Genomic DNA, 19,867 nt, shown 5'->3' with positions numbered 1-19,867 from the left:
TTTTATTTGTTATGTACCCAAACTAATTGTTTTAAATTTTTTTATTATAATAATATAATTATATGGAAACTTAGGTAATTAAATACTTAGGAAAGTAACCAGGAAGGGAAGTATCATAGGTAGATTTAGATAACTAGATAAGGTTGTCGTTGATATCTCTTAACTTGTCCCATTATCCACTGTCGATGCGCCATTCGCAGCCTTCATTTCTTCTTCTAAGCCCTCAGCACAAACGTACTCTCTCTTTCTATCTTCTCCCAACGTAAGAGATTCTGAGAAAAAGGAAAAGTTTGGAAGAAGAGTGTTGAGGGAACAAGACCACGATGCTTGGTATGGCCACCCTTACTTTGGGTTCATCAACCGCAATGGTGGCTCAGAACCATGCTCAACAACACCATGCCACCACTCTTGCCTCAGCCAATGGACACAGAAGGCGCAGTGTTTCCAACAGGACTTACTCCTCTCCCATGAGTTTGAGCTTCACTTTTCTCTCTTCCTTCAAGGAATCACCACCTGCACGCCCCTTCACCACAGCTGTTGCATCTGTTGATTCTGACCAGCTCAACTCTTCTGATCCTCCCACCAAGGTTTGTTCCTCTCTCCCACTCCAACCCCACATTGAATTTGTGCTCAATTTTTTTTTTCAGTTTTGATGTTTTTCCTTTGTTATGTTATCCTGAGTTGTTCTCTGCTGAGGGGTGTTATCCTTGTAACCAGAGAAACGCCTGATAGTGTAGTTTTTGAATTGGTTTTGATGATAATTGCTTTATAAGAAAATATGCGATGGATTGTCATCTAATCACAGATGATCAATTTGTTAAATTTGACCACAACTACCTTAAAAAGTCACATGTAGGGTGATTTGATTAACATTGTTTTACACTGTCCGAGCATTACAATTAACTTTTGTTTTTTTTTTTTTTTTGGCTTGTCTTCTGCAGAATGAAGCAAACAAGTATTATTTTGTTGTTGCAAATGCAAAATTTATGTTGGATGAGGAGGAGCATTTCCAGGAGCAATTGTTTGAGCGGATCCGTCTCTTTGGGGAGCGTAATCAAGAACAGGATTTCTGGCTTGTCATTGAGCCTAAGTTCTTGGATAAGTTCCCTAACATTACCAAGAGGTTAAAGAGACCTGCTGTTGCTCTTGTGTCAACCAATGGTACCTGGATCAAGTAAGAACACCAACTCTTCATTTTTCAGTGATTGATTCTATAAGTGCTTTAAGCTATGGAGTATAAATGAAAATATGATGATATCATAAACTATGAAAGGAGGGAAATCTTTCCATATTATATGTAAGTTATGTGTGTCTCTGAATGTTTTCATACAGTGGATTGGATTGGAAGCCATTCTATGTAGACAAATCCCTAGCCACCTATGATCGACAACCTAATCTAAGCCTATGTGGGAAAATAGATGCTATTTTATATGCTTGCATCATGGTGATTCTCACTTCTCAAGCAAGAATTGATCATTTTGCTTTTTTCTTTATTTCACAATCTTAAAGCTGCCAGTTGTTAAATGTGGTAAAAGGGTGGGTTTCTATATATTTTCCTCCCTTTACTTTTAGTGTTTGTGTTCTGCTGATAGGATCTCCACCGTTTCAAATGATATAACATGAAATAATGGTGTAAGAAAGAAGCAGTGTTTGATCAACAAAATTGCTGCAATGAAAATCCTCAAAATAGCATCAAATGTCAGTTTATAATGCTTCATCCACTTTGTAATTCTGTCCCTATGTATGTTTTGGACTTTTGGCAGGTTCATGAAATTGAGACTGGACCGAGTTTTATCTGACAGTTTTGAAGCTGAGAGCCTAGAAGAAGCATTAGCTTTCACTCCTACTGATTTGAAGTTTGAGAAGCCTGAGAAATGGGTGGCACCCTATCCCAAATATGAATCTGGATGGTGGGAACCCTTCTTGCCCCCTGTTCAGAACGAGGTGAAGCCTTAAGATAGTCTTTATCAACACTGTTTCAGTGCTTGGTAGTCTTAAATCTTTTTCTCTAATGTTTCTGTTCAAGTGCAGCTGGATGGTAGTTAAAGAAGGCTAAATTTGCATTCAGTTTTGTATTTTTGGGAGGCAGTATGATTATTTAAGTTGAAGTGTTTCCCTTAGGATCTAAGTTGTAGGAATTGCATTTTATGTCTATCAAATGAGCTAAGTATGTATATTGTTATGAGATTGATGTTCTCTGTTTCTAGAAATGTATGTGAAGGCGTGCAACTTAATATATTTTTTTTATCTTTTGAATAGACTGACTTCTAAGGCTCCCAATTTTACATTATTTAAAGCTTGCTTGTGAGGCTTGAAATAACAATTCATCAAATGAACTTACCTCAAATGTACTCACTTTATACCTTTTTTGTCCATTAGTATGTTAAGGCTTCCTTAAAACATTCAGAGCCTTGTCCAATCACCATCCACGGCCCCTTAAAATTCTGAACCTGAATAACCCTATATCTAAAATCAAGGGTCTGCCAAGAAAACCAAGGTTTAATGTACTTTAAATAAGTCCCACCATGCCACATCACTTTTAAGCAACTCATTGTATTTTTACTAGTTTTGCTGTAATGGCCAGATTTTATAAGAACCCACACTTTTATAATTTTGTATTGCACTTCAATTTTTTATGTCTTCAAAATTAATTTAATTCTTGAAACATTGTTTTTTTATTGTTAAGACCTAACTATTAATTTTAAGACTCTCACTATTGCAGTAAAAGGCAAAGCTTTTTCCTTTCATTCTAACTTTAAATACTTCCTTGCCTGGTGAATCTTTAATCATGCAGTTTTTGTCTTCAAACAACACCTTATAACCTTTTTCAAGCAATTGAGGAACACTCAACAGGTTTTGGTTAATTTCTAGAACATATAAAACATCTGAAATCAGTTTCAAACCTGTTTGACCTTCAATTGTCACTGTTCCTTTGCCTTTTACTGCAATATATGCTCCATTACCTACTCTGACTTTAGAAAGTGGAGTTTTGTCAAGTTCTTTAAAGAGTTCTCGATCATAACTCATGTGGTTTGTGCAACCACCGTCTATTAGCCAACTTTCTGTGGAGCTATTGGTAGTGAAGCATGTAATAGCAAACAATTGTTCCTCTTGTGGTTGATCCTCAACAACCTTAACTTCTCCTTGTTGTTGATGATACTTGCAAATCTTTTCCATGTGTCCTAGCTGCCCACACTTATAACACGTTGCATCCGATCTCCACCAACACCTTTTTTGTGGATGATTGGTTTTCTTACAATGAGGACAAGGTGGAAAAACCTGAGTATTATTACTCTTGTTGTTGATCTTGTTTAATCTTCTAGGTCTGGTATCATTGTTCTGCTTCTTCTTGTGTTTGTTGCCATTGCTCTGGAATTTGACTTGAAAAGCACCCTCCACAGATCCTTCTTGCCTCATAAGTCTTCTTTGCTCTTGGGCTTGTAAGGCACGCAACACCTCTGCCAAAGTGATCTTAGATAGATCCTTTGTGTTCTCCAAGGTAGCTATAGAAGCTTGATATCTTTCTGGTACTTATACAAGAATTTTTTCAACAATTCTTGAATCAGAAAAAGCGGTGTCCAACAATCTTACTTTGTTGGCTATGCCAAGCAACATATTTGAGTACTCTTTGATGGTGTCAGATTCTTTCATTCGTTGCAGCTCAAATTCTCTCATTAAATTCAATACTTGCATGCTTCTAATTCTCTCATCTCCTACATATTCTTCCTTCAAGTAATCCCAAATTGCTTTTGCTGTGCTGTGAGACATGATCCTGGTGAAAATTAGTTTTGAAACACCAGAAAATAAAGATGTCTTTGCCTTTGCTTTCCAGGTTTCTTTTTCCTTGTAGTTTTTTATTTGGGCTATACTAGGGTTGTCGGACAACAGAGCAATATCGTAATCCTCCTCCAGTGCTTCCCAAAGATCCAAAGCCTCTTGGAAGTTCTGCATTTTGTTGGCCCAGAGATCATAGCTATCTCCATCAAAGATAGGAGGAGCAACTTAAGAGAAACTTGTTTCAATATCCATTTTTCAGGTCCCGTAAGATGTAACTCTGATACCAATTTGTAGGTTATTTTATTGAAAAAAAGTTTGAGAGAGTGGAACAAAGAAATATAAAACTGCATAGGTTTATTTAATTGAGGAGTGTTATTGTTTTTATAAAGCAAATAACTGAACGTAATTTGTTCTACCCTCCAGTAATTGTATCCAACTTCCATAACTTCTGTCTCCTTATGTGAAACAGCACAAACTGAATGGGGACGTAATAAAATAAACTCCATAATGGCTTGACAGACTGTAATACTTAGCATAAAAGATAGGTTATCATTAGATGACTAAAGGTAGTTTCTCAGGGGATGCTCCTATTTTTATTCTTACAAGATCCACTGTGGTACGAATAATAGCAGAAAAAAAGCCAAATAAGTGTTGGGCTATTTGATTTCATACGGAGGTCTGCAAATTTTATTATATATGAAGTTGAACATGTTCACGAGTAAATTCAACAGTGTGGAAATTGGTATTACTTTTCATGTGTTATATGTCTAGACCTATCCTTTGCCTATTGAAGATGCCATTTTCTTACAGAAAGAAAAATGGTCAGATATATTTCTTTAGTGTAATGAAGTTATGCTTCAAAGAAAGAAGGACCACTAGGTTTCTTTGTAGTTCACGAAGTGGAACACTTTCTGCATTTCTTGAAGGTTGTAAAGCCATTCCCATGATTCATTCCTTCCATGAGTCTGCCAGACATCAACTACAGCCTGCCTCTGTTATGGTCTACTAGACATTGCTGTTACCTTCCTCAATGTCAGACTAGATTCTTCTTCTGAATGATGTTTCTTTATATTCACAAATATTGGCCTTGCTAACAAGAACAACTGTTCCCTGGATGATAGTCAAATGCTCATTATCCTGCCTTTCAATCAAAAACAGAAAAAGTAAACGTTAATATGTAAAACTTTTTGGTATATATATTGGTATGGATACATTATATCATTAATTGTGAAGCAAACTAAATTATTCATTTAGATTTGGTTTCTTAAAAGACGACAGAACAGGTTGTAAGCAATTTCTACAGCGCTTTTGTTTTCTATTTAGTTTTTTTTTTTTTCTATGGAAACATTTGAAACCCAGTACTACAAAGTTTCCAATGAATTTTGAAATAAAGCAAACGCCAAGCAAATGAGTGACACTAAATTGGACATATTCTGCATGCAAGAGGCGAAGGACGATCAAATAGTACACCAAAAGGAAATATATTATGATGATGCGCATGGTTACTGAAGCCTGTATCAGTAACCAATAGCAATCGAGTATGGAAAATGGTTCTTGCACACTAAATGGTTAACCCTGCACAAGTTTTTTTGGTAGCAATAATAATCGATTTCTTAAGATCAATAATCAAATTATATTCCCCCCATTATATTTCTGTTAATCACATAATACGTGTTAACCACAAGTTTGTACATAGTTAATCGATGCCATGGCATGAAAAGGAATTTCATTACTTCTAATCCTCAATGTACTCTTGTGAGTTTTGCGATTTCCCGAAAATCTTCATCATCAAATTTTCATATAGATTATTAAACTCAAACAGGACCCTCTCAGCAAGGATGTCAATAATATCCCCATGCTTTTCATATACCACTGGAACTATCAGCAATATCACGGATGCTGCGCCATCAAAGCAAAGGAGAAAAAAGATTAGTACTAACTTGCACTTAAGTAGAATCACTCAATGTTTCATTGCTGTGATAAATATATGCATAAATTTGGTAGCTGACCTATGTAGATTAGAGTTGCAGCAGGGTACCGATAGTCAAGAAATGAGATAGCTCCTAATGTCCCTGTGACCTGCAGATTACTTTCTTGTCAGATAAAACCAAATAGCATTTTGACAAGCTGAGTACACAAGGTTAGGAACATGCTGAGAAGCACCAAGAGAAATTTCTTCAAATCTTGTCCGGAAGCTATGACCCCAAATGTCATGAGTAGATTATTAAGTATACGTGTCACCGAAATAGCTGTACTGACAAGCAATCCTTTGGGTAAGAGGAATGATGATAATTCAAGTGGTGGTAATCTGTATCAACAGGAAGATAGCATCATTCCTTGGTGTAAAACAATAATCTAAATAAGTGTGCAGACAATGAAAATATGCAGGCAACACAATATGAAGAGATAGGGAAAAACAAATTCTCATATCACCAAGCCCTCTAGACAGGGACTTGTCGGTTCATTCACACTAGTTGTAAAAATATTGTTCTTTGATGAAAAATAGGAAAATAAATGGATAAGAGGAAAATGATATAATCAATAATCCGTTTTACTTTACTGATTTGATGATATTGTCACACACATTAAGTGAAACTAGTGTCAAGTCACATCACAAAGAACAAGGAAACCAATAAACTAACTCAAGTTGCTTCTTGAAGCAAATTTGGCGGCTTTTTGAAACAAAGTTGGCAGAAAGTCTCAATTTGGTCTTTTATAAAACAAGAATCACACTGCTTTAACAAGGCAATTTGATTTGTCTGTGACAGATATGATAATAAGGGCAAGCGAGAAGAGAACTAAACAAGAAATATTTTAATATCTATCAGTTATCCCATTGTTATATCCTACCAAAGATAAGAACCAACACCTGGATGTGGTGGTAAGTCTTGAATTGGCACAGTACTGAAGTTATAGGTATAGTTGTATCATTGTAAATTGTTACTCCAAAATTAAGTATGAATATAACAGGAAAGATGCTACAAATGACTAATTAAAGAAATCTTTAATCAAAGGAAAAAAAGCAAGTTAATATTAAAAATATATCTTGAAAGTTAATATCAATTTACTAATAGCAAGTTACATTAGCTGGATTAAGAGCCTTAAAATAGAGAAAACATGCTATAACAACTGACTGATAGAGTGAATTAAACTCACATGCGAATGAAGGATGTTAAAAGGCTCCGTAGGAATAACATTGCCACCAGAAGTATGAGAGAGTCACAAATGAAACTAATCACGGTGTAATCCATCCTCTTGAAAAACAACCATATGAAAGTTACACCAACAAGAACGCTTAATGAGATCTTCTTGTTCCTCCAGAGTATAATATCAGCAACTAAGAAAAAAAGAATCCAAGGCTTACAGTAAATTCTACCTTTTGCAAACTGTTGTGTAAAATGATACCGTAATTTCTAATTCACACCCTCAAACTATGTTAACAGATTCAATGTGATTTTTGCAACACAAATGAAATTTACAAATTATGTCATGTACTAAGAAATGATGTAAAAAAAGCCAGAGGAGCATACTCAGTCCAGAGCCTAGGGTAACACGAAGAGGTATTTTCCTGCCAAAGAATCTGTTCTTGGCAGTGGAGAATACAAAATATCTCTCCAAATCAGTCTCAAATTCAGAGTCTTCATCATCGAATTCTTTGTTACTGAGTAAATCCGAGTCCGCAACATCCATGACTTCTTTTGGTTAAGGTATTATTTTTCCTCCTCTTATATACATACACGTATATATGTTGGATCCTTTCTTAATGTTCTTATACAGTGTAACCTGTAAAGAATGACATTTCAAAAAAAAAAAACAATGACATGCATTAACAAAATATTAATTAATCAATGTTACAAATATGTTCATTGCATGAACAAATGAAAAAGGTTGATTCAATTATGACAAATGCACAAGTATTTGCATGCTGATGCGCAGAAATTCAAAGTCTGTAAGATAAAATATACAATTTCTTACTATCATGAATCAATAAACAGTGGAGAGTTTATCCTTTTCGAGATTTCTTCTTTTCAAGAATACGTGGATTCATTTTGGAGAAACTCTGTTTTCTACCCCCTGCATTTTTACAAATCTCAGAGAACCTATATACACCCTAATCCACCCCTTAATATTCTCATGAAAGCAATCAGACTTTAAACTAATATTATTTTCCCTTTTGTTTTTATTTATATAATTTTTTCTTTTTTGAAATTAACTTATTTTTTTATGATATTTATCTATAATGAAATAGTTACTTTTTGTTTCTAGTTCTTTTTATCTATATATTAGGGAAGATAAATATTCATTTTGTATCTAGAAATAAATATTTTTAATATAATTTTTTATTTAGTTAAAATAAAATAAATATTATTAAGAATAAAAATTCAAAACATTTTCTTTAATTAAGTTTTAAAACTTTCTTTCCACACAGATTAAAGAGAAGGATAATAAAATCTTTCTTCCCAATCATATAGTTTTCTTAATTTAAAGGTGTATTCAATTGGAGATGGATTTAAGAAAGAGAGAATGTAAGAATGTAAAAAATTGAGTGTAAATTGAATGTTGTTTTGTTTATGATATTTAGAGGCCAGAGTGAATTTTGAAAAAAGTGTTTGTAAAAGTTATTTTAAGATTTGATTGAAGATAAAAAAAATATTTTAATTAATAAAAAATAAAAATTACAAAAATGTTGTTAGTGATAAAAATAATATAAAATGATATTTACTAATAATATATTTAATGGTAAAAGTTATTATAAAAAGAAAAAAAATCAAATTTTTTTAAAATAAAATAAATTTATATTTAAATAAAGTCAAATAATTATGAATAAACTTTTTAAGAATATAATTTACTTTAATTCATGTTATTGATGTGAGTGAATACTGTAGCAAACTATTTTATATTTGAATATCAATATCATTATATATTTATAACCCTAGACATGGAATAGATAATAAGAAATCATGACAACTATTAGAATCGAATAAAGGTTTCTGAAATCGATTGCACCATGTATTATTATCCTCAAATTTTGATAATTATGAAATGGTGCGAGGACAAACATTACAATTTATCACAAATCTCTTAAATTATAATAATTCAGCTATGAATAAAAAAAGGAATGAATCTGCATTTTCTCGTTTCAATTTTTGTCTTAAATCCATTCAAGCGAATCAAAAGGATTTCTTCCTTTAATTATCGGACTGTGGGCTTGCCTGTCACGGCCCGCAGGTTGCTCGACGGGGCAGTAAATGTGCTGTCCGGATTGCGTTAGTTAGTTGGCTGAAATCTCTGATTTGATCAGCTTATTTTGTGCCGGTTAATAGACTGAATAGTTGTCTGATCAATTATTTTTTACAACGTCCTACCATATATAAGTTTAAATTTTTCTTTGTTATGCAGACATCTTTTTTCCTAATTTATTCATTTATTTTAGACAGATTTATGAAAGTTATTAAATAATGTTCTTTCAGGATCCAATATCTCTTCAAAGACTTTTTTTTTAGACCTCTGCACATTTAGATATTCGGTTTTCGTCCTCAACACTCCACAGACTACTACAAAAGATCATACAAAAAGGTTTGTTGACGTTCAATAATAATTTATTAGAGCTCTGACATTAAATCTTAATTAATATAAACCTTAATTAATATAAAAAGTAAAAGTAAATTGTTATTAATATTGTATTTATAGTATTTTAATTTTATTAACTAAGATTTCAACTAGATAAGTCATACTTATGTGAGTCATCAACCCAAAAATCTTCTAATTCAATTATCTATTTCAGGTCTAATAACGAGTTTTAATCGATCCATTCTCTAAGATATCAGTACTATGTTTCCAGACTAGGATATCCAATCTCTGGTGCCCAATATGTCAATATGACTTAGTACTAATAAAGAGTAAAGAGCCTTTAGCCCAGTATAAATAACAAACATCATCATATTATAAATTTTATAAAATCAAACAATTTGTAATCTTTGAAACAACTCTCACTACAAAAAATGTTGATTTTAACGTAGGTTTATTGACAGAGGTTATAATAACCTCCAGTAATGGATACACGTAGCAGAGGTTTTCAAACCCCTGGTAAGTTTTGGAGGTTTTATAGAGATCCCTAGTAAGTTACAAAGATTTTCAGAAACCCTGATAAGTATTTGAATTTTTTTTTATGATTCCCCAGTAAATTTTTTTTATGATAAGTTTCGTATTGGGTTTTAAATTGGGGGAAAGTTCTAGAGCTTGCAGAGCACATGGGTACCGTAGAGATAGGACGAATTGTTTTATCTACGTTTGGAAAACCCTTGGTTTTGTGTTTTCCAATTCATTGTATTGTCTAAATTATCCTCGTTTTTAGACCATTATTAAATTCGAGAAGCAAACACATTTTTAAACAACTGCTTTTTTATTTGCTCATAACATATAATTAAAATTAATGTTAAGGTTTGAAACTTTTACTAGCTATTTTGAAACTGCTGTTATTGGATTTAATTCTTGACTTATCTTTTAATCACTGTTATAAAATTGTTTTATTAGAAATGGTGCATGATATAAATGAAGTTTTTCTGATTTTGTTACAGGTACCTATAGCCAATGCTATACTTTTCTATGGTGACCGAGTCCAAGGGTTACATAAACTATACGAAATCTGGTTCTTCCATCAATGCTTGAGTTAATGCTTGAGTTAATGAAGCTTTTGATGTCTATAGTGATTTCATACGTCCATGAATGTATATATTGAAATGTTCATTAATTTCACCTTTTAAACTTTATTGTTTATCATTTTTTATTCTCTCAACATTTATGTGTAGTAAAGAAAAGAAATAGATGAAATTGGTGGTTTGAAATCCGAAGAAAAAACATTAAAAAATAATGACTTACGTTGTAAGGGTTTGAAAACCCCAAGTAATATGGGTTTGAAATTCCTGAAAAGCTACGGGGGTTATAAACCACAAGAAAGCAGCTTTTTCAGAGGTTACTAGAAACGGTGGTTAATTGTTAGTGACGCTGATTTTACTTGAGAAAAGTCAAATCGTGGGTAACACACTTAATAAGAGTTAAAACCTAGAAACACTAAATATAACCCTAATTAAAAATAATTTTTCTTTTGTAGTGTCTAATATTTAATATGTCTAAGTTTTGAATTTGTAAACTTTGACTGTTTAGTAAAACTATGCATTAAACTACTAAGACCCCATTACTCATCATCCTATGTAAAATCACTAATTTATAATTTCTTTGATACTCATAAATACTTTGAAGTGTGTCTCTTCGGTAAAATTAAGGGAGAAATTTCACATATTAGAATTACATTTGTTAAATTATTACAAAAGATGACAATAGAATTTAATAACGTAAAGATTAATATACAGTGATAATAGATTCACATGCCTACACTCATTTGACATGATTTTTAGGATTTAATAACGTAAAGATTAATATACAGTGATAATAGGTTGACAGATCTACACTCATGATTTTTTTTACATGATTTTTATAATAAGTAAGAGAATGAGAAATAATGTATACACTTCTAATTCCACCGCGATATAATTGGAAGTTTGTCTCATTCTAACACGACTTATGATAATCTGTTGTTAAACATGCTTGGAGTTTATAACATCCTGACACAACTTATGATCATATGTTGTGAGACACGTTCACGATAAGTGCTTTTATTGCTTTTCTTCTATAAGTTGAAATAGGAAACTAGTGAAACAAAATAGCGGCCTTATTTTTGCATTATAAGATTTCATGCATCATAACACGAACACATTATGCTTAGAAAACTTATTTCACCAAAATGATAAATCTCTTAGCAGAACTTCTACTGAGAAGCAACAGTTCATAGTTTTTTGACCAAGATATTGACTCCATGCTCAGGCTCTACGAGCAACCTGAGAGTGGGCGAATGAATGTAGCGTGGAGAGAGTGAGAAAGTGAATTTGGACAGTATGAGAGCTATGATCATCTTAAGTTCCACAATAGCCAAGTTCTGTCCAAGACACACTCGTGGACCAACCCCAAAGGGCATGTACACGTGTGGCAGCTTACAACAGCCTGTGGTTCCATTGGCAAATCTTTCTGGCTTGAATTCGTAGGCATCATCTCCCCAGATATCTGGATTTGTATGCAAACTCAATACCATTACCCAAATATTAAGCCCCTTAGGAGCATCAAGGTTCCCAAATTTCATGTCCTCCAAGGCCTCTCTTGACATCACAGTCACGGGAGGATAAAGCCGCAATGCTTCATTAATAACCATTCCTAGCTGCCACAACAAATTAATGCAAGTTATGCTTCATGCTATTTTCAAATTTTCAACATCTTCTGAAGATAATATACACTGTAATATCACTGTGAAAAATTGTTAAGCATCGGAATTGTTTCTGTTAGCATAGCAGCTATTGCTTTGTCTAACAGAAATCAACTTGATAGAAGTTTAGAGTTATTAGTTTGAAGTATCATATTGTTGGTATAGAGTAGTTAGAATTTGTATAAAACAATTTATGTTAGCTAAAGGATATATCAATGGGAAGGTTAACTCAATGTGAAACCACAAGTATATGAGTTGTTTTTGTAATGTATGCTGCCTAAGGATCCTTACCTGCTTCATCTTACCAAGCATACTAAAATCTGGGATTCTACCACTGCAAATTTCTGTGACCTCAGCACGAACACGATCTTGCCAATCTGGGTTTGCGGCCAGCAGCATCAGGCACCATGTAGCAGAAACTGCAGTTGTCTCATAGCCTGCCAAGTATATATTCTTGCAGTTATCAACGATAAAATTGTCAATGGCCTCTTTACTTAGCTTAGTGTCCTTAACATTTTCAAGAACCACTTGCAGCAAGTCCTTCTCAAAACTGGTTTCCTTTCTTTCCTTCACCACCTGGAGTATCATATCTTTCACCTCCTTTTCTAATGTCCATATTTCTCTATTGGTCTTTAACGGAAGGTAGCTGTAACATGCACACGTAAATTAATCATAAGTTGAAAAAAGGAAAGGACAATTATAACAATATTTTATGAGCCATAAGGAAAATCTGTATTGCACCTCATGCCAGGGATAAGTCTGAACATATTTTTCCAGGACAATAACTCTTGGAGAGCTACGAATCTCAAGAAAATCTCTTCACTCTTGGTATAATTGCTTCCAAAGCATGCTTTTGAAATAACATTCCCAGAGAAATTTCTCATGCACTCGTCAATTTCGATGTCAGCAACTCCACCTTCTGCTTCTATTCTTTTACTCCACGAGTTTACCACAGATACAGCAGACTCACTGACTATATTCATCATTCCCTTTGGGAGCACATAAAATAAAGTTATTGCAAGTTAGGAGTCAATCAAATACAGTATCAACGAATACCAGGCAAAATGAAAATCTTATATACCTTAACCTTGTCCATGTATAGTTCTGGAGCTAGGATCTTTCTTTGATGGACCCATTTTGCCCCATTTGAAGATAAAATGCCTTGACCCAACAAAGGCTCTAGGTTTTTCAGTTGATATGCAGACTTCCCCAAGTCCAAGGATGTGCATACAGTGAAGTCTCTCACCATATCTGGTTGGTTCACGCACATTATTTGAATGGTTCCAAGAGAAAACGTGAACACTTGACCTGTTTACAAAAATTCTGCATTATATATATGTACTTGTGATCTAACTACTTACACAATATATACTGATAGTAGGTAGAAATGATAATGTATGTTAAGAGAATGAAAGACATATACCATATTCGTTTCTCCATTTCTCAAATAGTGGAAGGAGAAGAGCAGCACAGTCGTGAGAGGAAGGGACTTTTGAAGAAGAAGAAGGAGGAGGAGGCTTTGAAGCGGCAGAGTGAGCTTCCTTTAACTCCAAAATATTTCCAAGCAGAATAGTTGGAGGTGGGCCACTGATACCTTGCTTCACTAGCTTTGAACGTAGCTTCTTTGGCTTCTCCACAAAGGAAGTGTACAAATACCATAACAACCGAACAAAACAAAGAAACACAATAGACATAAAAAACCGAGCATCAAATTGAAGCTGCATGGCTAGAGAACACCTTCTCTTCTCAGCAGACTCAAGTGATCACATCCAAGTCTGTTATATTGTGGTTTGATTGGCCATGTGTCTATATATATATATGGACATGTGTCTATATATATATATATATATATATAATATATATATATATATATATATATAATATATATATAACTACCAGACCCTGACGCGTGCATATTTAAAAATGTAGTGTGAGACCCGTGGGCATCCACGGGCCACTTTTTCTTTATTTTTTATTTTTATTTTTAAGTAAAATAATTATCATTATATTTAAATAAATAATTTTAAAGTTTAATATATAGATGTGATGTGAAAATGAAAAGTTCAATAATGTAAAGAAAATGTTATATATTGTAACATTTATATGTACATTTTTAAATATTAAAATGTATAATAATAGTTAAATCGGTGCTGGTTGTTATGGGTTTAAGGAATTATTTTAGGTAATGTTTAGATATAATTGAAATGAATGTTTATTATGATTAGAAATTAAATATTGTTGAAATGTAATACTTATCATATAATTGTTATGATGAAGAATGTAATTGTTATAACGTTATATAGACACTAAAACAATAATAAAATGAATATAATTTATTGTTATAAATTTGAAGTTTAAATTTAACATGTACATATATCAGCTTAAAATGTGATGATAATAACAAGTTACATTGTTTTTTTCAATTACATTACATCATATTGAGAAAATATATATAGTAGGAATTGATGAGTTATAACGATGGTGGCTAGAAAAAGTAATGAAAATTATTGTATTTTTTCAATATATGATGTACGCGCCGTTTTCTCTTTTTTGTTTGTTTGTCATTTAATATTTTTGAGTATATAACTAGATATGTATTTGTTAGTATATAATTATATCATTATTATTATTAACATTATTAAAATATAAATTTATTTATACCATAATCATATTTCATTATTCTTATTATTTTATAAATTTATTTAATTATTATTATTTATATTATTAATTTTTTATTATAATGATGTAAATTAATTTTGTATCATTATTATTATTATTACTTTATATTTTAAAAATAAAAAGATTTACATATATGCAAGCCAAATAAGTTATAAGCACTTAGATTCGTATACTTGATATAGATTCTGGACCATTTCTTTGAAAATTACATTGCCAGCGAAAGGTACACTAGTACAATAAAAAGTAAAGGTACTCGTTGTATATGTTTATAGGCATCGGTTCCACAACCGAGACATATGCGGACGAGGTAAAAAGGTTGAGTTTTATGCTTCGGTTATAGACCGAGATAAAACGAAATAGGAATATGCCTCGATTCTTAGATAACCGAGACAATAGCGTGTGTGTTTTTTTTTTTCAGATTTAGACTCGGTTCACGGTTCATTCATTATGTCATGCCAAACAAACTCAAAATTTTCCAATGCTCAAGAATCTAAAACAAACAAGAAAACGATAACAGGAATAAAACAAGACACAATATTACAACAATCAATATAAAAAATATGTATAGAGAAGCAGCAAATGAGCTCATACATATAAACAACCAATGTCAAAATTACAACCCACAAAACCAAAGTGATAATAGCAATGAGAAGAAACTCAGAAGCAGAAACTCAGAAGCAGCGATGAAGATGGACTTAAGCTGAAGCGTTTTAGATCAAATTTCTTCCTCTTCGCACATGGGTTTCTCTGTTCTTCCCCCAACAGAAGCATCTCCGACCACCACCATCTCCCCCACGAAGCTTGCCAGCATCCACCATCACTGACTTCCTCTGCTCCCCCTCCGTCGTCCCCACGAAGCTTGCCAGCATATCCTCCGCCGTTCCCACCCTCCTCGCCACCGTCACTGACTTCCTCTGCTCCCCCTCCGCCATCCCCTCGGGTGGTTCTCCGCTCGTCACAGATCTGCCCTCCGCCCCTCCATGTGCCCAGATCTGACCTCCGCCCCTCCATGCGCCCAGATCTGCCCTCCGTCACCTTCCTTCGTCACCGCTGCGTCCGTCCTCGTCGTCGTTGCGTCCTCGCCGCTGATGTGTCCTCGTCGCTGTTGCGTCCTCGCTGCCGCTGCGTCCACCGTCGGTGCTGCCTCGCCGCGTCCACCGTCGTTGTACATCGCATGAGAAGAGGAGGTCGTCGCGCATGAGAAGATCGCAGGAGAAGAGGAGAGGTGTTTTGGGGAAATGATTTGGCTACCCAGCTTTTTCTCGATTTAAGTCCAGCCCAATATGCCTCGGGCTCTATGCCAACCGATGTCGTATCTCTGCTACGTGAAGGTTATGCCTCGGTTCACCCTGGGAACCGAACCGTTATTTTTTTTAGACACCGGTTGCTTAACAACCGAGGCATATAATGCTTTTAAAATTACGAGACTGCCACCGCGTTTTGATATGCTTCGGTTCAACAAAAACCGAGTCATAATGTACGAGTTAAAAACGTCATTTTTTACTAGTGGTAGTGTGAGTTTGGTTGGGTTTAATTATTTGTGCTTTGGTTGAAGGCGACTTTTTGCTTTTTTGACATCTTTTTTGCATGGAACGTGTAAGATCCTCAATAAACAGGTACTACAGGTGGTAGAGTATTTTAATTATGATATTTTATTATTTTATTTCAGAAAAATATAAGTCCGTATAAATAGAGTTTTTGTTTAGTTAGTTTCTTTGTTTCTAGTTTTGTTATAGTGTGTTAAATTGATCATCTCTTTAAAAATGTTTCACTTGGTATAATTTGTCTCAATCAAGTCTTTTCCGTTAAACATGCAGAAACGAAATTAATTGTATACTAACATGGCAAAAAAGTTTGCAACTTTTTTCTTTCTCTCCTCTACTCCTTTACGCCCATATGTTTCTCTTTTTTCTCTTTATCCATTAGTTTCCTGGCGAAAATATTTCCGGCTCTCATTCACCATAAACTGAAATTAATTATTTCATCTCTAAGAAGAATTGTAGCAAAAAATCTGCAAAACTTTAAGGATTATGTTAGATTTCCATTTCATTCTTTCTTTCCAAAAATTCCTCTTCACCATCACCGTTCCAACTCCCCTCCAACATCAGGCACAACTGATCTTCATCTTCATCACCACAACTTCATATTCAATTTTCCATTTCTCCTCTACTATTCTCCATGCCCATCAATCATCGTCGTCTTTCTCACCATGATTTTTCACAAATAGATTCCAATCTTCTTCTCTTCCCATCCACTAATTCCAACCCAATACATGAGAACAAAAATTAGACAAGCTATTTTGTCCTTCATTCCACTCCCAAGCTACTCTACCATTAACTCCTTCACAACTCATCTTCTCCGTTAATTAATCTCCAAATACTCCTTCAGATTCCTCACGCAGTGTCGTATCCATCAATGCACACCACCCTCACGCACAAATAAGAAAAACATACTCACCATCATCAACATCTCCACACTTCATCTTTCATCTTCACCAAAAAAAAAATCAGAGAGTAAAATCACACAGAGGGAAAACATAAGAGTGTCAATGGTCAATGGCGACCTCCAATCGCCGCTGAAATGACGGTGGTGCTGTAGAAGGAAAAAATGCCAGTGACATGGAGGAGGACTGTCGTGGTTGCGGCTGAAGCCCCAAGCGGCGCAATGTTGTCTTCTATGAAGGCTACGCGTGGATCCTGATTTGAGGTTTAATAGAAGAAAATGGAATGGTGTCCTCGATAACGAGCTCGGCGTGATAGTGGACATAGCCGATGGAAGTTGATGTAGTTGCCAGAGGCGATTCAACTGGTAGTGCTTTAGGTGAAGGGTATGGCTCACATATTGGGAGAAGGAGAAAGGGGGCACACATGCTTGTTAAGGAAGAAGAAGCATCATTGTGAAGAAGGCAATGTGAGAGGAAAATGTTGTCGAAGGCTTCTTTAGCTGTGAGCGTGGTGACAAATCAGGGGGAGACTATGAGCAATCTAAGAACCCTATATAGACCTCAAACGATGTTCTTTTTTTTATTAGTTGAAAACACCAGTTTCAATCTATTTCGTTTCCAAACCCTAATTGCAAGCCTTATTTGTCGTTGTCGTTTCTGTACTCTACAATCGGTTCTTGGGATTCTTGGGATGACACTGAAATCGAAAATTGTTTAAGCACTAATCAAATAAAATTTTTATTATGAACTTATTTTAGAAGAAAGTAAAAGATCAAATTATTTAAACTTTTATTAACTGAACAAAGAAGAGATGGGCGTAGAGAAGAGAAAGAAACATATTGGCGAAGAGAAGCTGAGGAGCTGAGCAGAAAGAAAAAAAAAGTTGTTGACATTTTTCCATGTCAGAACACAATTAACTATGTTTATTCATATTTAACGGAAGTGACTTGATTGAGGCAAATTTTATCAGGTGTAGACGAAGTTAAAACGTTTTTAAGAGGTTGGACCAACTTGACACACTATACCAAAAGTAGGGACAAAGAAAGCAATTAAACCTAGACTTTTCTAATCAAGAAGAAGCTTTATATCTCTAAAATCTCTTTTTTTTAAAATTACCTCTACCTTCTCTCTAGAAACCCTAACTCCATACTCATTTATCAGAACATCAGAGACTGCCTAAGAAATCCTTAAGGCGAGATTTTCATTTCTAACCGATTGATTTCAGTTATAGAGAGAGCAAATAGAGATCTTGGAGTCGTAAGAAGAAATTTATAATTTTTAGAACCGTCGGAGAGTCAACCAAGTAAGGGAAACTAGTTTGTTTGGTTTGGATTTGGTATACATATGATATTTGTTGTTTGTATGATGATTGATTTATGAACTTTAATTAAATCGTGAAATTTTGTATATTGGGTGCTTGAAAATGGTGGTGTTTTGAATTGAATACTTATGCATGTTGGTGTGTAGTTGGTTGGCTGATGTGAAGTATGTTTATTAATGAATTTGTGAATATAGATTTAGTAAATCTGCGCAGATTTATTCTTACAGAACTTTGGTTTGGGATGAATTAGAAGAAGGGCAAGTTTTGGGCATAAAATGAGGGTTTTGACAAGTAAAATTTTAAGATCATGGCTTTGGGGAAAGTATGCAGTTGTGGGAACTGCCTTGGGGTCATTTAGGGTTTATTTGGTCTCTTATTATACTAAAAATCTGGTAAATCGTCTGGTAAGGAATCGTTTGGGAAGGAGTCGCCTAGTAAGGAGTCGTTTGGGAAGAAGTCGTCTAGAAAGGAGTCGTCTGGGAAGGAGTGTTCTTGTGAGGAGTTGTCTAATGAGGAGTTGTTTGGGAAGAAGTCATCTAGTAAGGAGTCGTCTGGTGGTACGAGATATCCAACAATAACTAAGTTATTAGAAATCTCGAACTCGGAGTTTTATACATCAGTTTTGGACGTTCTTTAGGTTGTTTGGGAGTTTTTGACCTTTCTAGAGTTGTTAGTGAAGGTTTCCAAACTGTTTTCCTTGTCTAGTGTGTCTAATAAGTTGCTATCACTAGTACAAAAACAACGTATTGCGTCACGCATTTAACGTTCAACCACTGAATAACTAATGTTAAAAATGACCGATGACATTTTTGTAAATAAATGCAATTATTAAACATCATTTAGAATTGTAATTCGACGTAAAAGGATATAAAATGTCGAATGCCCCAGCGCTAGACGTCAAAAGGTTAGTGAATTCAATAAAAATTTGAGCGGGAGATTGAAAATTCATTCACTTTATCTTAGCGCGCGAGACCCTCTTCTCTTCTCAAACTTTTCTCAAACGAAGTTTGACGACCATCACATGTAATCTTTCTTTCATTTGATAAATGCATTTTATGTATGATTTTCGTTTGTTTTGACCGATTATTTTCGTCCTTTTGTCCTTCAGGTCTCATAGAGTTGTAAGAAGAATCACAATTAATTAAAAAAACAAAAAAGAGGTGATTAACGTCATATATTAACAAAATTCGACGTTAAGTTAACGTCGAATTTTTTAAATGTAACGTCAATTTAACGTCTTCTGATATGATGTCGTTTTCGAGTTGTATGCGATTTTTGTACTAGTGTATAAAGAAAATTTTGCTACTGTGTCATTATTATTTCCATAATATTA

General features: G+C 34.1%; 3 protein-coding genes across 3 annotated transcripts; 1 reads left to right on the top strand and 2 right to left on the bottom strand.

The window, feature by feature from the left end:
- The first annotated feature begins 158 nt into the window (after window positions 1-158).
- EMB3143 (YCF54) lies at window positions 159-2,258 on the top strand. Its single transcript, XM_047298815.2, has 3 exons — window positions 159-587; window positions 942-1,174; window positions 1,764-2,258. Exons 1-3 carry the CDS (start codon window positions 324-326, stop codon window positions 1,954-1,956), a joined length of 690 nt encoding a protein of 229 aa, XP_047154771.1. The 5' UTR covers window positions 159-323; the 3' UTR covers window positions 1,957-2,258.
- Window positions 1,912-7,890, bottom strand: LOC124826053 (reticulon-like protein B1). The gene is made up of 6 exons (XM_047298811.2): window positions 7,753-7,890; window positions 7,308-7,560; window positions 6,934-7,114; window positions 5,941-6,085; window positions 5,787-5,856; window positions 1,912-5,676 (listed from the first exon to the last, which is right to left on the bottom strand). The coding sequence occupies exons 2-6, from the start codon at window positions 7,465-7,467 to the stop codon at window positions 5,513-5,515; spliced, it is 720 nt and encodes a 239-aa protein (XP_047154767.1). The 5' UTR covers window positions 7,468-7,560; window positions 7,753-7,890; the 3' UTR covers window positions 1,912-5,512.
- A 3,598-nt stretch (window positions 7,891-11,488) lies between these two features.
- On the bottom strand, window positions 11,489-13,877 carry LOC124826055 (cytochrome P450 714C2-like). The gene is made up of 5 exons (XM_047298812.2): window positions 13,515-13,877; window positions 13,173-13,399; window positions 12,833-13,080; window positions 12,383-12,737; window positions 11,489-12,046 (listed from the first exon to the last, which is right to left on the bottom strand). Exons 1-5 carry the CDS (start codon window positions 13,813-13,815, stop codon window positions 11,621-11,623), a joined length of 1,557 nt encoding a protein of 518 aa, XP_047154768.1. The 5' UTR covers window positions 13,816-13,877; the 3' UTR covers window positions 11,489-11,620.
- Between the last annotated feature and the right edge of the window lie 5,990 nt (window positions 13,878-19,867).

This window comes from Vigna umbellata, chromosome 5, assembly GCF_029865625.1.
Source record: "Vigna umbellata cultivar VRB3 chromosome 5, Vumbellata_1.0, whole genome shotgun sequence".
Classification (NCBI taxonomy): Eukaryota; Viridiplantae; Streptophyta; class Magnoliopsida; order Fabales; family Fabaceae; genus Vigna; species Vigna umbellata.
This window is presented reverse-complemented; position numbering and strand designations above follow the sequence as displayed.

Excerpts from the sequence above, each read along its gene's own strand:
- EMB3143 (XM_047298815.2), top strand. The coding sequence starts at position 324 with ATGCTTGGTATGGCCACCCTTACTTTGGGTTCATCAACCGCAATGGTG. Across the intron at positions 588-941 it reads CTTCTGATCCTCCCACCAAG|AATGAAGCAAACAAGTATTA; the intron begins GTTTGTTCCTCT and ends TGTCTTCTGCAG. Across the intron at positions 1,175-1,763 it reads ACCAATGGTACCTGGATCAA|GTTCATGAAATTGAGACTGG; the intron begins GTAAGAACACCA and ends GACTTTTGGCAG.
- LOC124826053 (XM_047298811.2), bottom strand. The coding sequence starts at position 7,467 with ATGGATGTTGCGGACTCGGATTTACTCAGTAACAAAGAATTCGATGAT. Across the intron at positions 7,115-7,307 it reads TACCCTAGGCTCTGGACTGA|TTGCTGATATTATACTCTGG; the intron begins GTATGCTCCTCT and ends TTTTTTTCTTAG. Across the intron at positions 5,857-5,940 it reads ATTTGAAGAAATTTCTCTTG|GTCACAGGGACATTAGGAGC; the intron begins GTGCTTCTCAGC and ends AGTAATCTGCAG.
- LOC124826055 (XM_047298812.2), bottom strand. The coding sequence starts at position 13,815 with ATGCAGCTTCAATTTGATGCTCGGTTTTTTATGTCTATTGTGTTTCTT. Across the intron at positions 12,738-12,832 it reads AGACTTATCCCTGGCATGAG|CTACCTTCCGTTAAAGACCA; the intron begins GTGCAATACAGA and ends TGCATGTTACAG. Across the intron at positions 12,047-12,382 it reads TGCTTGGTAAGATGAAGCAG|CTAGGAATGGTTATTAATGA; the intron begins GTAAGGATCCTT and ends TTGTTGTGGCAG.